The sequence below is a fragment of the Cyprinus carpio genome, chromosome B19 (assembly GCF_018340385.1).
Source record: "Cyprinus carpio isolate SPL01 chromosome B19, ASM1834038v1, whole genome shotgun sequence".
Taxonomy (NCBI): Eukaryota; Metazoa; Chordata; class Actinopteri; order Cypriniformes; family Cyprinidae; genus Cyprinus; species Cyprinus carpio.
The window spans coordinates 29938355-29956020 of record NC_056615.1 but is presented as its reverse complement, the minus strand read 5'-3'; the positions used below and the strand labels follow the sequence as shown (position 1 = coordinate 29956020).

The window sequence follows — 17666 nt, the reverse complement described above, 5'->3', positions numbered from 1 at the left end:
AATTTACTTAAATAATACTCACTTGGATGTTTAATATATTTTATCAGTAGATAAATTGTGAGAACAATGGGAACAACAATCAAACTGACTAAAATTACAATGTACAGCAGGACTCCACCTGTCACAGAACAAAAAAAATCCATTATGCATAAAGTTAGATTAGATTAATTGTGCAAATTCAAATGTAACACTAATAATGGAGTGATCTTATGAAACCTAGATGATCAGTCCAACAACATTCAAACAAACTAAGCCAATTCTACATGACTAGACAGTAGTACTATCATCACCTCTATAGGCCATATATGTGATGGGCAGAATCCATTCAGTCACCACACACTGATAGCGAGATCTTTCAGACGGCAGGATCTTCAGGCTCTTCTTCAGCTGAAAGGATCCGTCTGCGTTTGATCTGATTCCACTTGAGTTCAGCTGCTCATCAGGTAACCGTGTCTGATCGCGTCTGATCTCCATCTGCACATGTTTAGGGTAGAAGCCTGTGGCCAAACACACCAGAACCTGCTGCTCTGAAGATCCAGACGCTTTTACAAAGAAGTAAATATCAGGTAGAGCTGCAGGATACACAGACAGACAGACAGATGAACTGAATTAATTTATCAGTAACTGATATAATGATGGATTCTTCCTTTTGATTTCAGACAGGTTGATGCTGTTACGTAGAGTACTGTGGCACATGTAAGTCTCTAGCACATTAGATGCTTCACAAAAACTTTTAAGACAGTTTTCATATCTTTTGCTTTTAAATTTCCAAACATTCCTTCTGCAAATATTGTAATCCAATGAGATTTTTGTATGAACAAGGAGCCCTACAACAGACAGTGTAACACAAAGATCCTGATCTCACTATCAGCCAGTCTGATATTACATTATGGGACAGAAGCAAAAGGTGATACACAAGCCAAAAGCCAAATCAACACCTAACTGACCCTGGAGGACACATAGAGTATTAAACAAAGCAATAAATGTGCAATGCATATCTTTCAGAGAAATATCGGCTTTAATTTTTTTTTCTTTTTTGTTTTAATTTTTGAAAGAGGGCACTGTATTGTGTATTTAATTTATATTGGACTAAAAAAAATGCTACTGAGATTGATGCGGCCCTGTTATTGACAGCAGAACTACCAATAAGAGTAAAATGCGATAAAGTGTGTAAAGTCTTGTGCTGTTCATGTCTGTGCAGAGCAGCTTCCCTTCTGAAGACACTTCTTTAAATTCCTAACATTAGAATCCAGTAGCTCAGTTTTTTTTCAACAAGATTTATTTAAACCTGATTTAAACTTATTTATGAATCTGTCACAAGCTTTACAAAGAGGCTGGCCTGACACTGAAGGGTAGATGAGTGAAAAAAAAAATGCACCAAGGGTCAGTGGGTGGGAAACAGTCATGAAAATTTCAATTATAAAAATAATTTGGCTAAAATTAAAAGTAAACTGATAGCAAAATAAATAAATTCAGCTGATGTTAACTTTCCTGCAGATTCTTTTGTATGAGTGGATGAGTGGAAGCTATGAGCGGAAGTGTTACAAACTCACCTTTCTTGATGACCTTTCCCTCTCGTTGAAGTTCACTGAGGCTGGTTAACGTTTCCACACATTTCCTCTCCAGGCGGGAAACTGATTCTCTGTTCCAGATGATGCCGTGCTCAAGGACTAAAGGTTTCCAGTGCTTAGAGAGGTTAAAGGTCAAGGTCTCTCCATTATAGGCGTATTCATCAGTGCCTTGAAGAAATGTTACTAAACCATTAGAGTGACATTCAGCTGCACAGCCGTGTCTCCACTGAAGAATATGAAGATCTAGAGAAACACATACACGAGGTTAAGACCACAAAATGTGACATGATATTATTTAAAAACATTACAAATAGGGTAGAATGGGGTAAGATGTGTCAGTAACAAAACTATTTAGTTTTTGTTAAAGGGATAGTTCACCCAAAAATCAAAATTATGTCATTAATGACTCACCCTCATGTCGTTCCAAACCCGTAAGACCTCCGTTCATCTTCGGAACACAGTTTAAGATATTTTAGATTTAGTCCGAGAGCTTTCAGTCCCTCCATTGATGTACGGTATACTGTCCACGTCCAGAAAGGTAATAAAAACATCTTCAAAGTAGTCCATGTGACATCAGAGGGTCCGTTAGAATTTTTTGAAGCATCGAAAATACATTTTGGTCCAAAAATATCAAAAACTACGACTTTATTTTTCAGCATTGACTTCTCTCCCGGGTCTGTTATGAGCGCGTTCACAGCACATCCGGTTCTCGAACGAATCACTCGATGTAACCGGATCTTCTTGAACCAGTTCACCAAATCGAACTGAATCATTTGAAACGGTTCGCGTCAACAATAAGCATTAATCCACAAATGACTTAAGCTGTTATCTTTTTTAACATGGCTGACACTCCCTCTGAGTTCAAATAAATCAATATCCCGGAGTAATTCATTTACTCAAACAGTACACTGACTGAACCGAGCCAGATAACGAACGAAACATTGACTCGTTCTCGAGTCAAGAACCGGTTGCATCGGTTTTTCGGATCACCGGTAGTGATGGGAAGTTCTGTTCTTCTCCGCGAACCGGTTCTTTCGGACAGTTTGATTCAATAAACCGGTTGACCGAAAACGGTTCACCAGTTCTTTTGCGCTCGACGTAATGACTTCATTGGCGATGATTGTCCTTGATTCAAGCCTTCGGTTTACCCGTGCTCATAACATTAGCACAGAATCAGTTCAGAATCAATCACCAAAAGAACCAGTTCAGTTGAGACGCGCTGTGTGTCAGTCTGCTTCACGCATGCGCAGTATCATCAGCTCCTCGGTTCTCGAATCGGATGCGTCCGACTGAAACGGTTCTTGAGTCGAGAACGAGTCAATGTATCGTTCGTTATCTGGCTCGGTTCAGTCAGTGTACTGTTTGAGTAAATGAATTACTCCGGGATATTGATTTATTTTAACTCAGAGGGAGTGTCAGCCATGTTAAAAAAAGTTAACAGCTTAAGTCATTGGTGGATTAATGCTTATTGTTGACGCGAACCATTTCAAACGATTCAGTTCGATTTGGTGAACTGGTTTAAGAAGATCCGGTTACATCGAGTGATTCATTCGCGAACCGGATGTGCTGTGAACGCGCTCATAACAGACCCGGGAGAGAAGTCAATGCTGAATAAAGTCGTAGTTTTTGATATGTTTTGGACCAAAATGTATTTTCGATGCTTCAAAAAATTCTAACGGACCCTCTGATGTCACATGGACTACTTTGAAGATGTTTTTATTACCTTTCTGGACGTGGACAGTATACCGTACATACATTCTCAATGGAGGGACAGAAAGCTCTCGGACTAAATCTAAAATATCTTATACTGTGTTCCGAAGATGAACGGAGGTCTCACGGGTTTGGAACGACATGAGGGTGAGTCATTAATGACATAATTTTGATTTTTGGGTGAACTATCCCTTTAATACAGGAAATTTCATCATACTATATATATATTCAGGGCTGGACTGGCATTTTTTGGTCCAGGTGGCCCACCACTACTTCGATATATACAGGGGTCAAATTGGGATTTGATATGTGGTGGTGGTGGGGGCTCTATGGGTTGAGGCTTATATATATTTTAGTGCTGTCAAATGATAAGAATATCATATGCAATAAACCGCATCCAAAATAAAAGTTTTTGCTTACGTAATATATGTGTGTGTACTGTGTATATTTATTATATAAATACACACACATACAGTATATATTTTGAAAATATTTACATGTATATTTTTATATAATTTATATTATATAAAATATATTTAATATAGAAATATAACATATTTTTCTTAAATATACATAGATATACTTATACATACATGCATTTTGTGTATTTATATATACAGTACATAATAAATATACACAGTACACACACAACAAAAACTTTTAACAAAACAAAACAAAAGAATCATAAAATATGATTTAATCTGAAGCAATATTCTTATCAGTTTTCTATCAGCTGTTACATATAAATCTGCATGTTTTTTATGTTTAATCCAAGGGCATTTTTTTACTTTTACAGAGGGCATTTTCCCCCTAACCTCATTAATACTTCATCTTTCATTTCAAATTCTTACATTTAATCTATAAATTCAATTATAATAATGGGATTATCGTTATCTCTACGTTATCAAATTATCAAATCATTAACACTGAAAAAATACGATTGCACTGAATGATGTTATGAGAGTGTTTTAAATATTTTTTGGAATACACAAACAAGAAATGATGGTGGAAATGATACTTTAAAACTAAATCAAAACGCCAGTAGGTGCCAGTAGTGAGCATCTAATGAGTGAGTCCCTGAGTTGTTCATTCAAGCTATTAAAGACTCGTAATGGTGAAAACGTTGTGTGATGATGCTTTACTAACTGTATTTTAAACCTCAGCATGCTTAGAGTCACTTGTTTGGCGTTAATGAAGCGTTAATTCTTAACCACTGCTATAAACATTATGACAAAATATTTGTTTCACTACATTCAGATGCTCACAATATTAAACCTTTTCCAGGCTGTTTAATGAAAGAATGAATGATACATGGTATCTTACCTGTTCCCTAACACATAATTACCTGTGTGGTTTGTCCTGTTTTCTTTTCTCATGTGTCTCAGAGAGCTGAGGTTGTTTTGAAGCCACTCTCGTTTATAACGCAGCTCATCACTTTCACTTTAAAAGAGTCTCTTAGATTCCTCACACAACTTTGTCAAGAATTTTGCTTTATTCACACTGTTACAGAAATTCATCTCTATGTCACTGAGTTCAACTGAGCTGTAAAATTCATAAATGTCTTCAGAGATAAGAGGTTTTAATGTGGCGCTATACGTGTAGTACAGAGAACATATTTCTGAAATGAGAGGTAGAAGAAACACGTTCAAACAAAACAAACCAGTCCAATGCAAAGGCAAAAGAGTAGGCTAAACACTGAAAAGAGTTAAGGAACGATTGGTTTAAAAATTGGTACGGTAATAATCTGAAAACACAGAATTATTAATTTTTTTTAGCATTCTCAGTCTCAACAATAACAACTCATTTGGAACATGAATCTATTTACTTCAATTTGAATGTGTTATAATCCACTAATATAACTACAAAGTTCACATCAAAATACAGAAAAAATGAGTTATATTACCACTCTGAGATGGAAAAATAGTGGATATCAGGAGGAGAATTTTGACCGAGTTCATTGTAGATTTTTCTCTTTTTCTGCTGGAAAGATATTCATAGATTTGACTTTTCCGTATCAATAACTCACGAGCAAAATGTTTTTACTACACAATCGACGCCTCTTTTCTTTCGTAGTGACGTAGAAAACGTGCTACAAGCGAGTTTTCCTCAAAACAAGCTTTCATCCGCTCTGTACAAAATACGCTGATCTCAGTGCGCTGACGTCTGTGAGACTTTCAATGGAAAGTAGCTGAACCCCGCCGGAAAAGTCACTGAATGTCGCTAGATGACATCATTAGTGCAGTCGTTAAAAAAAAAATTAAAACATAACAATTCAGAATAACAACAATAGAACAGATAAAATAAAAACCCAACAATCAGTAGTTCAAAGCAGAAAAAACGTAAAAAAAGACAAAGGGGAAAAATAAAAGGAGATAAGAGGGCATCACGCAAATTAATACAAATTACACATTAAATACAGCAAAGAGTTTGTAGGCTGTGCAAACTGTACATGTTTTGAGAGCTTTTTTGTTAACTGAGAGTGAAATTGTAAGTAAATAATGTTTTATATTATGTTTACAGTTTGAAAACTTACATTTATGAATATAAAATCTACATAGAAAGAGAATTAAGTTTATAATAAAGCAGGCATTTGAATCCGCTTCAAAGAAACCGAAAATAACAGATTTAGGATTCACTGAAAAAACTTGTAAGATAGTACTTGAAATAAAATAACTAACATCTTTCCAAAGCTGAAAAGTATAGTTGCACGACCAAAACAGATGAAAAAGTGTTTCAGTATTATTCTGACAAAAGGAGCATTTAGTGTCAAAATCTGATCCAAATTTTTTTCTTAAGAATATGTTTGACAGTGTAAATATTATGGAGTAATTTAAAAGTTATTTATTTTATTTTGTTAGTGAGGAAAAGTTTTTGTTGCATGGACCATATATTTTTCCAATTTAAATTTATCAAAAAGGTTGTTCCAATATGAGACTGCAGGAGGGGCAGAGACAATGTTCTCAAGGAATAAAGTTCTTATTTTATAATTTCTTCCTTTTTTCCCAGTGAAACATATTTCACCAATAGGCGTGTTAACGGGTTCAGGAAAGGGAACTGAACTATAGACGGAGTATCATTTTTAAAAAGCGTGCATATGCCAGATGGAATTACATCCATAACAGCTGCAAACTCTTTAGGAGTTACAGGTATATTATATTCTAAAAGAAATTCTGTATATCTAAAAAGCAGACCATCCTTGTTAAAGAGCTGACTAAACATGAAATATTCCGTTACTGAACCACTGATAATTGAACAAAGATTTATTCTTAAATAAAATATTCCTATTGTTCCATATGTAACACCGGTGGGGAGAAAAGTTATGTTTTTAAATAAGAGTCCATGCCAGAAGAACCTGTTGGTGAAAGTTAGATAGCTTGACAGGGAGTTTTGGGGTATCATAGTTACACATTAAGACAAATTTTGCTGGCAATAAAGCTCATTCTGATTCTGATTCTGATGATGACGGCACTTTCGTGTGGGCACGTGATGATGACCTAGAAGGGCACTTCAAGAAACAGTTGTTTGGTCCCCTACACCCTTCAACCCTTCGAAGCTCTCACTCCGGAGGGTAAACCCTTTGAAGGGATTAGGGATTAGGGCATAGGGATGAGCCCTTCCGAATGGAACGCAGGGTAAATAAGGTTTTTCCAAGAAAGTCGCTAGATTTGTCGCTAGTCGCTTTTTTGGAAAAAAGTCACTAAAGTGGTCTGAAAAGTCGCCAAGTTTGCAACACTGAACGTGATGAAAATGTTACTAATAAAACACTCAATAACTTCACAGTAACACACCAAATTCAGTTTACACATCACTACTCTCCTGCTGGTTATACTACAACAGTTATTTCTGAAAATAATTGCTTTTACACATTTTTAATGATTTTTTTATTTTTTATTATAACAAATAGTCAATAACTTCTCTGTAACGCACTTTCTCCAAATTCAGTTCACGCATCACTGCTCTCCAGCTGGTTATACTACAATACTTATTTTGAAAATAATTGCTTTTGCAATTTTTTTTTATGATTATTTAAAAAGTATTTAATAAAGTCACTGTTATTGGACAAAATAGTCAATAACTTCACTGTAACACACTTTACTCTCTCCAAATTCACATGACTGCTCTCCTGCTGGTTATACTACAACACATATTTTGACAATAATCGCTTTTGAATAATTTTTATGATTATTCTAAATGAAAAATAGTCATTGTTATTGGACAAAATTTGTCAATAACTTCACTGTAACACACTGTACTTTCTCCAAATTCAGTTCACACATCACTGCTCTCCAGCTGAAACAATTGCTTTTACATTATTTTGTTCCAGTAAAATAATTTTGTTTTTATTCCAGGTTTTGGCTGTTAGCATTGTGCAGATCGGTGTGGAATAATGTTGAATAATCACGGCAGTAACGTATTACTAGTATCTCATTTTGAAGAATATAACCAAATATAAAAAGTGACTTAAAAGAGGGTTCTCTTTGTGAGGTTTGGTTGCAGTGACTGAATCGCAGATTTACACACAAGTGTCAGTCTGCATGGAGAGGATCTTGAGACTCCAGTAGCTTCAAACATCTGTCTGCCGCTCAGCAGTGGCTCTTTTACAGCTGCCATTACAATACAGGTCATTTGTTTGACAGAAACTTTCCATAATAAATCTTTATCTGACCAAGATCTTCTGTGCTCTAAGTCATTCACAAATCTTTTGACAGTTCAGTAATCTCTATTTGCTTTTCACAAAATATTGTTTGTTTTGGTGCCTTTTGAAGGCATTGCATTTTTTCATACTTTTCATCTTCAGAAAGATCTTTCTTCCTCACCATATTTCATGAGAACTGTGACTTGCTTAATAATGTGGAACAACCTCTTTAAGTAGGGTTTCCATTTACCTAAGAAGACCTGGCAAACTATTGAGCAAATCTGTCTGAGATGGATACCAGTTATCTAAAAAGATGTGAAAAATCAAACAAACAAAAATCTGACTCTTTATTGTACCGAAATCCTATTGATATTTCACTTGCATAATAATTTTGAATGCAGTGTAAAACAAGTTCTTCAATCATCCCAAGAGGGAACAAACTTTTTAAATAGAAAATCCAAATGCCTTTTCCTAATTAGATCCGTATCACCTCCTCTTACTGGAATTTTTATATGTTCAATACCAAAAAATAGAAAAGAAGACAGAATGATTACATTATTTGAAGTGCTTTGCTACTGGTTTAGTTGTGTCACCTCTTTTTATTGTTTTTTCATATAAAATATTTTCTTCTAGTAAACCCAAAAAGGGCATGCAAAACTAGGTGCCATTTTTGTTCCCATTGCTGAGCCTGATATTTGAAGATAAGGAATCTCATCAAAGAAGAAAAAAAATTCCTTTTCAGAACAAAATAAGCTAATTCAATCAAAAATACTGTAGATGGAATTTTATTCGTCCTTTTATTAAGAAATTTTTCTAATGCTTCAAGTACCTTTTTATGATCAATACTGGTATACAGAGATTCAGTATCAAGGGTACACATGATTTTATCTGAATCAAGTTTGAATCAAGGAAGATCTTTAAGAAATATCAGGAATTTGAAACTGTCTTTTATATATTACTTTAGATTTGGAACAAGATCTGTTATATGGTAATCTACGTAACTGGAAATTCTGTCTGTAAGATTGCCTATACCAAAAACAATTGGTCTACCCCGTGGGTTTAAGCATTTATGAATTTTTGGAAGAACATACAAAAAAAGCTTTTTATTTAAGCTTTTTAAAAGCTATTTATTCCAAAAAAATATATGTCTATTTGTTTGATTAATTTTGTGATTGGTGGATGATTTATAATCCAATATTTTCATTGGCTGTTTGCAAGTTTGAATTTTGACCTTGTTTGTATTTAAAGGAACCTATGTACACCTGCAATCTTTTAGCCCTGATGAAGGCCTGTGTGCCGAAACGCGTTGGCAAAATAAAATTTCCAAAAGCAAACCTATGCCCTTGAGGTCAGGACCAGGGTGCCAATGCAAACAATTGTGTGTGTGTGTGGGAAGGAAGAAAAAAAAAGTAAATAAAAGTATAAAAATAAAGGTAGAGAAAAGTATATAAACATAGCTTTCTTTATAATTTTACTGGAAAAGGTCTTGATTGCACAATGATACATGGCGCAATGTATCTCCACCACTTCAAAACTGTTAGAATAGTTTTAATTTGTATTTACATTTGCTGTTTAAATACACATCAAATACCACATGCTTTAACCTCTTCACAGGGAATACTGTAATTAATTAAGCTTCAGCAACAGTTAGCTATATACCTGCATATCATACATAACAACTGAATTGAAAAGAATTGTCCATTGAATTTGGAATCGGAAGTAATGGAGATACGGTTTGGAACACAAAATTGTGTTCTGATGGTGTCTGACCTCCTCATGCTCTCGTAAACATTGTGAAAAACATCTTATTGCCAAACAAGCACAAATGAAAAGCTCTAGATCTGATTCTTCATAAAATCCTGAAAAAATTCTTCATAACACTCTGCACAAACCATAACCAATTACTTGATCTTCTAGCTGGACGCATCAGTCTAGAGCTGAAGAAAAAACAAAACTTTATTTTAAAGCCATTTAAAACTGGAGAACAGTTGTGTTTTTGGTTCTAAAAAACACCAAAATTTAATCGCAAAATACATTTAAAGTGTAAATTAATGAAAACATGAATATGTTGTCTATCTTCAGTAAAAATTTTAACTGAAGTATTACCCAGGTTTGGCAGTGAAATGAGCTTTGATCTGCAGCGTCCTGAAACACAGAATAACAGCATTATGATGTCTTTAAAATCAACATAAATACTGTAAATATAAACTCTTTGTTCCTTATAACAATGAAAGTCATTGTTATTTGAGGTGAATCTGAATCTTAAATTGAATCTTACTTGGCAGTGGTAACCACAGTGCATTCTGGGTAACAGTGTTCTGATAGGTGTCTTCTATCTCCATGGCTAAAAAAAACACATTTATAATAATAATTTAACATTCAGTGTCTGCAACCATAAAACCCAAGAAAATTTATTCTGTACTCACCAAAATTAGGCAGAGAGCTGTATTTAGAGCCCATTGCCCCTAGAAAAGTAATTGCAGCACGTTTAAGACTCTGAGTGAGGGATGATAATTCAGATGAATGAATTGAGATGTTCTGACCTCGAGCTGCTGTAGGAGCTGCTGCTGGAGTCTCTTTAGGTTCACAAAGACTTTGAGTTTCATGAAGCTCCTTAGCTGAAAGACACACAGAAGATCCATTAATGAAACAGACCTGAAAAACCTCTGAACAAGCGTTTGAAGCAGCATCCATTGTGTGTATTAGTTCAGGACCTACTCTGAACCTCCTGCAGATTGTCATCTGTGGTGTTTTCCTCATCTGAAGAATCATTTAAAGCAGCAGCCAAACCTGCACATTTTTCTTGTGCTGATGGAGAGATCAGAAGAAATAAAGTGGTTGTTGATTTTGTTGATAACATGTTAATATTTCATCATGGAAAACAGTGATACTGTACAGTGACAGTAAAACAAATATTAATAAATGCATAGGTTTTTAATGTAATTTATTTGGGTGCTTTTTAGCAGTTTAGACTCCACTCCAGCACTTATATATGGGGATATACACACACAAGAAATAATAATTGGTTAAAATAAGTACTGAACACGTCACCATTTTTCTCAGGCATCTTGAAGCTGTCATTACCAACAAAGGCTTCTGTATGAAGTATTAAGTAAATTTCAGTTGTTAAATACTTTTTCCCTGTGTCATTCCATTTTATTACACATAACTTAATTTCGGAACTTATTTGTTTTGTTTTCTTTTTATGCACAGATTACTTGGGTTGTTAACGACATCTGGTGTAAATTTCATATCAACAGCTGCTGAAACAGTTCTACTCAGCCGTCATTGAGTCCTGTGCACTTCAATAACTGTCTGTTTTGGTTCAGCTACAAAATCAGACATCAGAAGACTACAGAGAATGGTTTGGACTGCTGAAAGGATTATTGGTGCTCCCCTGCCCACCCTTCAAGAACTGTATACATCCAGAGTGAGGAAAACGGCTCAGAAAATCACTCTGGATCCCTCACATCCAAGTTACCCATCTTTGAACTTTTGCCATCTGGCCGGCGTTTCAGAGCCGCAAATACCAGAACAGTCAGGCACAAGAACAGTTTCTTCCCCCAGGCAATCTACCTCATGAACAGTTAAATGTTCCCCACTTATGCAATAAAAATGTGCAATAACCTTATATTTATGTTATCCCTCCATCCTAGTACATCCCTGCATCTCATTCTATTCTATTCCATTATCATCTACATCACAGCTGGTCATACGATTTATTTATTTTTCGATTTATTTTGCAATATTTGTCTTTTTTTTTGTCTGTGTGTTGTTGTTGTCTCTGTGTACTGAAAGTTTTTGTCACAAAACAAATTCCTTGTATGCGCAAGGAATTAGAAAAAAAATGGTGACGCGTTCAATACTTATTTTACTCGCTGTATATAATTTTTTACATTTGAGTCCCTGTCCCTGAAAAACTCTCTGCACATTCCTGTATAATCTGGATTGATTTTAATAAACTTATAACTTTAATGTACTCTAAGTGTGCACTTCATATCCAACATTAAACCAACTGCATTATGTCAGCCTGTCATTTTAATTTAGTTATGTTGCTTTGTTATTCTAAAAGTGAAATAAAGTCAATGCATGTATAAGTGGATTTTGATTTCATTTGCTGCTTATTGATATCTTGCTTTGATATGTATAAACAAAGTAAACATTTAAAAAGTGTATGTATTAGTGCTATAACTCACATCTCCACATCAAACAGATATAACGGGTAACGTTTGAAGAAGTTACACTCACCGAAAAAACTGTTTCCCATGAAACCCAAATCAGCTGAAATAATAAATATTAAAACAAACAGTCAATGTCTTCATCTCATCTCACTTCAGTTTATCATCAGGATGATATGTAAAGATTTAGTCATAAACAATCTCTTACACATGTCAATGAAATGTCAGTGACATTTATTAATACATTTCATTGTATTATTCAGTTACTTTTGTACAATAAATAATTTGCACTGTGTTGGGCAGCAACATCATGTCCAACATAAAACTGGATGCATCATGTGCTGGTCATTTTGATTTAGTTTGTTGCTCAAAAAGAAAGCACTCTGGGTGAAAGCATGGAAAGTAATGAATCATGACATTACAACTTAAATAGTATAAATCATAATGTCACTTATTCATGTACCTAATTTAACCAAAATCAAAAGTTTTGAAAAACAAAAAGAACTTTGGTTTTTCAAAATAAAACATTAAAATGGGTAAGTATTAATGGGTAAGTTTTTGAAAGAGTTAGACTTACCAACATTTCCGTTGTTACAATAAGAACCTGTGTAAAGATTTAATAAGCATGAAAAGACACAAAATCCATCTAATCCATCATAATCTTAAAAGTTCATTTTATTTAATGAACAATTCACAACATTTCAATTAAAAATGAACATGCATCTATATTGTTAGCAATACTGAAGTATAAATGTCTTTACTCATAAGGTCAATTGACACTGCACAGACAAACATGATTGTTGGGTTTTGTTGGATCAGTGTGTTACCCCTGTTGGTGCCTGTTGCTGTTGGTCGGAGTTTGTTGTCAACCGACTGAACATGTTCAGTCAGTGTTTGTTGGTGTCTGTTGGGGCAGTGTGAACTTGACAGTTATTTTTTAGAAAATTCTAAATCCAACGGCCAACTTGTTTGTTGGTGTTTGCTGGCGTTTGTCTGTGCAGTGTGAATTGGCCTATAAACAGCCACTGCAACATAGTTGATTAAACATGTTAAGGCATTTTGTAATTTACACAGTGTGCAAAAAGCTGCGATTGAAAATCAAATATTTATTTCTGAACTCTTCCTACATTAAAACATTAGTACTAATTGTGTTGTTTAGAAATGAATATGAACTTTTTTGTGAGGTCTGAAAACACTGCATCTTTTTTTGTTATTTTGACCAGTTGTCATTTTCTGCAAATAACTTCTCTAAATAACAATGTTTATTAAGAATTTGGGAGAAATGTTGTCAGTAGTTTATAGAATAAAACAAATAAATTTTTACGCAAAAACATACTAATAGTAAAACCAGAATAACTGAGAATTTTGCAGTGGTATATATATATATATATATATATATATATATATATATATATATATATATATATACAGACACAATGGGTAATATAAGTACTGAACACGTCACCATTTTTCTCAGGTGTCTTGGAGGTGTCTTGAAGCTGTCATTACCAACAAAGTCTTTTGTATAAAGTATTTAATAAATTTCAGTAAGCGTGTTTAATACTTTTTTCCCTGTGTCATTCCATTTTATTACACATAACTTAATATCTGAACTTATTTGTGTTGTTTTCTTTGTATGCAGGGATTACTTGGGTTGTTATCGACATCTGGTGAAAATTTCATATCAACAGCACCTTTAGAAATATATTTACTGAGAAAAATGGTGATGTGTTCAATACTTATTTTACCTGCTGTATATATTTTTTTACATTTGAGTCCCTGTCCCTGAAAAACTCTCTGCACATCCCTGTATAATCTGGATTAATTTTAATAAATGTATAACTTTAATGTACTCTAAGTGTGCACCAAGCACTAGGAAAGTTCAAATATCGGATCAGGAATCAGTATCAGCAGATACTCACTATTCACTGACTCGGATTGGAATTAATACATTTAATATTAAATGTCATTATTTGATTTTATTGACAATTTTGTATGATCAATAATTTGCTTTGGTTTGGCCTGTAACTTCATATCCAGCATTAAACCAACTGCATTATGTCAGCCTGTCATTTTAATTTAGTTATGTTGCTTTGTTATTCTAAAAGTGAAATAAAGACAATGCATGTATAAGTGGACTTTGATTTCATTTGCTGCTTATTGATATCTTGCTTTGATATGTATAAACAAAGTAAACATTTAAAAAGTGTATGTATTAGTGCACGTAACTCACATCTCCACATCAAACAGATGTAACACTCACCGAAAAAACTGCTTCCAATGAAACTCAAACCAACTGAAATAATAAATATTAAAACAAACAGTGAATGTCTTCATCTCATTTCACTTCAGTTTATCATCAGAATGATATGTAAAGATTTAGTCATAAACAATCTCTTACTCATGTATTAATGTCAATGAAATATCAGTGATATTATGTACACTTCAGTTACTTTTGTACAATAAATAATTTGCACTGTGTTGGCCGGCAACATCATGTCCAACATAAAACTGGATGCATCATGTGCTGGTCATTTTGATTTAGTTTGTTGCTTAAAAAGAAAGCACTCTGGGTGAAAGTATGGAAAGTAATGAATCATAGTATTTGGTTCAGTTTAGGTTACCCCCACACAGTTTGTATAGTTGGTATGTTCCACCCATATACTGTGAGAGGAATGCACAGTGCAATAGTAAAGAAGCCTAGAATGAGCGCTATTCTGTGTGCGTGTTTCTATGTTAACGTGCTAGAGTCCTGCATTCCAGCCCGGAATGGAATGTGTCGCAAGGATGAAGTTGCTGATCCTGACTCGACATCATCTCATTAGACGCGCCTTTAGAGAGAAGTGCATCTTTACAGATTATGATTATAGCCTGTCTGAAAGCCTATTTGTTCAGCGCTGAAGTTTTCTAAGCGCGTGAATGCTCCATCACGTGAACTGCGCCTGGACAGGAAAATGCAGCGCGCTGCTCAGTTGTTCGCGCTCAGGGATGACGAGAGAAGACTCAGAGACCCTTTTCTTTACTTTCGTGTGCGTTTATGGAAAGCAAACCACATACACACTTATACGAACTTGTATATTGGCATCCTGATCTTGAAAATAAAGCTGATAAAGGATTCTCTGGCCGGAATCTTTCTGTAGTGCTCCCATCCTAAAACGAACCCCTAGTCCATACTTTACATTGGTCCTTCGAGCCGGATTTAGGGTTCCACCGACACTATGGAGTCAGCAACTGATGGTCAGCAACAGGAGTCATCGGACCGACCCAAGAGAGACCCTCGTCCACCTGCACATTTGGCCCAGTACGAAGTAAATTTTCTGCCCTATCAACAGCCTGTGGTCCAAGCCTCTTCTACCCCTGTAGGACAACCAGACCAGGCTAAGTCAACCAGAGCTAGGAGTTTGACAAGTTACCAGTCAGCTGCACATTCACGACGGTCCTCTCAGTTATCTTATGGACTCCATCTGTTTCGAAGTATGTCTGATATACAAGAAGCTGCTTTAGAGGAGGAGATCAAAGGATTGGAGCTAGCTGACCTACAACAGGAAACAGAAGAGGAAAGGAAAGCTGACTTAGAAGCGGCAGCATTGGATGCACAAGCCAGAGAAGGACAGCGGCTGCAAGAGGAAGCACATCTGGCTAAAGAGAGAATAGCTAGAGAGATGGGAAGACGCAGGCGTTTAAAGAAACTCGAGAAGGAGGTGCACATTGCCAGTCTTGTAAAGACCTACCTGACAGGGACGAATAATGAATCCTTGTCTACGTCGTCAGCTCCTGCTACGTTCTCCAAGCTACCTCTGCCATCACAATTGGTTCAACAGCCACCTCGGGTGCAATTAATCCCCAAGCAACATCCACCTGTGCAACAGCCAAATCCAGAGCCAGTTCAGATAACACCTCTCTCCACTGTTCCTACTCAGATATTAGCACCACCTGCTAATCCCGTCACGAGTGCCCAGATCAGTTTTCCTGTCAGCGCAGCACCGATTGCAGTACCAGTCTCTGGACTTCCATCTGTACCTGTCCCATTCGTTCCCGTCCTGTCCACAGTACAGACAGGTGGAGCGTCACCGATGGCAAGGTCTTCTGTCACAACTAATCTATCGTCTCAGTACCTAGGGGCTCCAGCTACCAGTACAAGCTTCACAATGCCACCACGAGCAGTTACAGTGGCACCGCCACCTCCTGCAGTGCAGTATACTCACCGCAGTATACCAACTGCAACACCAGTTCAGACGGCACCACCCTGGACCTAACCGGGTATGGAAACCCTGATTGCTACATCTTACGGCATTCCCAAACCAACACTTCCCTTCTTCGAGAGCGGCAGAGAAAGTGATTTCGCACTTTTGAAGATGGCGCTCGACAACTTGATGAATAGTCACCCTCATCTCAGCGAGCACTATAAATATCAAGTTCTCCTGAGTCAGCTCAAGCTTCAGAGTGCTCTGCAGTTGGCTAAATCATGCATGTATGACCCCGCACCGTATACAGCTGCAATGGGAGCTCTGCAAGACAAATATGGCCAGCCAAGACAACTGGTTCAAAGTGAACTAGCGGCAATACTCAACTCCCCAGCCATTAAGTCAGGAGACGCAGAGGCATTCGACTCCTTCGCTCTCTCATGAGTGAGAGAGCGCACACTTTAGAGGGACCAGTTGGATACGAGCTCAGGTGTGGTTCTCATGTTGACCGTCTCTTAAGCAAAATGTCTCCTTCCCACAGAGATGGATTTGTGGAATATTGTCTCATTCACGGCATCCTGCAGCCAGGTTCAGAGCTCACCTACTCCCTGCCCGACCTTGCTGCGTGGTTGCAGATGAAGGCTCAAGCCAAGCGTCTTGCCAGTCGAGCTACTCTTCTCTACAATTCTACAGGGCCTACCCTTCCAAAGGGAGATCAACGTAGTTTAAAGCCCAAAGATAAAATAGCGTCAGTCTTCCTCTGCTCTGGTGAGACAGCCAACAAGGAGACCTTTCATGCGAAGTCCCAAGCTTTCAAACTCAGTCCTTATTGTCCGTTCTGCAACAATAAGGAGCACTACCTTAACTCATGCCCCGACTTTAAGAAAATGTCTAATGCTGAGATTAAGAAGTGGATCCAGGAAGGCGACAGATGTTGGAAATGTGGCCGCGGCCACAAAGCTACAGCCTGCACACTTAAACGCCCCTGTAAGATTTGCAAAGAGAAACACCTTACAGTCCTCCATGACGCCATTCAAGAGTCATCCCAGAAAGTGCTGATGGTCAGTAATCCGAAGCCCATTGTCTACATTGAGCAGCCCCGAAGCCCTCAGAGAGTGTTGCTGAAGGTTGTCAAAGTGCTCCTGCATCATGGAGATCGCACTCTTGAGACATTTGCAGTGCTCGATGATGGTTCGGAAAGAACAATTATCCTCCCACAAGCTGTAGAGCAACTACAACTCTCTCAGCATCCAGAGACGCTTCATCTGAGGACAGTCCAGCAAGAGGTGAAAGAACTGAAAGGTTCCTCAGTTAGCTTTCATGTATCCCCCATCTTCAAGCCAAAAAAGAAGTTTTGGATTCAACATGCGTTCACTGCAAGCAGTCT

General features: G+C 36.6%; 2 protein-coding genes and 1 pseudogene across 3 annotated transcripts in view; all 3 read right to left on the bottom strand.

Moving 5' to 3' along the window:
- LOC109058809 overlaps nt 1–17666 on the bottom strand; it is a 726037-nt pseudogene that overhangs the window by 455540 nt on the left and 252831 nt on the right.
- Nucleotides 1–17666, bottom strand: part of LOC109045202 (solute carrier family 39 member 4) — a 668471-nt gene that overhangs the window by 581285 nt on the left and 69520 nt on the right. The gene's annotated exons all lie outside the window — the stretch shown is intronic.
- Nucleotides 1–17666, bottom strand: part of LOC109111020 (hereditary hemochromatosis protein homolog) — a 29193-nt gene that overhangs the window by 3877 nt on the left and 7650 nt on the right. The window contains exons 1-5 of one of the 2 annotated variants that reach the window (XM_042745888.1): nt 5185–5416; nt 4627–4899; nt 1554–1814; nt 291–572; nt 23–118 (exon numbers count right to left, since the gene is read on the bottom strand). In XM_042745888.1, the coding sequence (XP_042601822.1) occupies nt 23–118; nt 291–572; nt 1554–1814; nt 4627–4657 (670 nt within the window). In that variant the 5' untranslated portion in view covers nt 4658–4899; nt 5185–5416. Of the gene's footprint in view, nt 1–22; nt 119–290; nt 573–1553; nt 1815–4626; nt 4900–5184; nt 5417–17666 lie in introns of those variants that run through there. The other variant, XM_042745887.1, reaches the window with a different exon arrangement.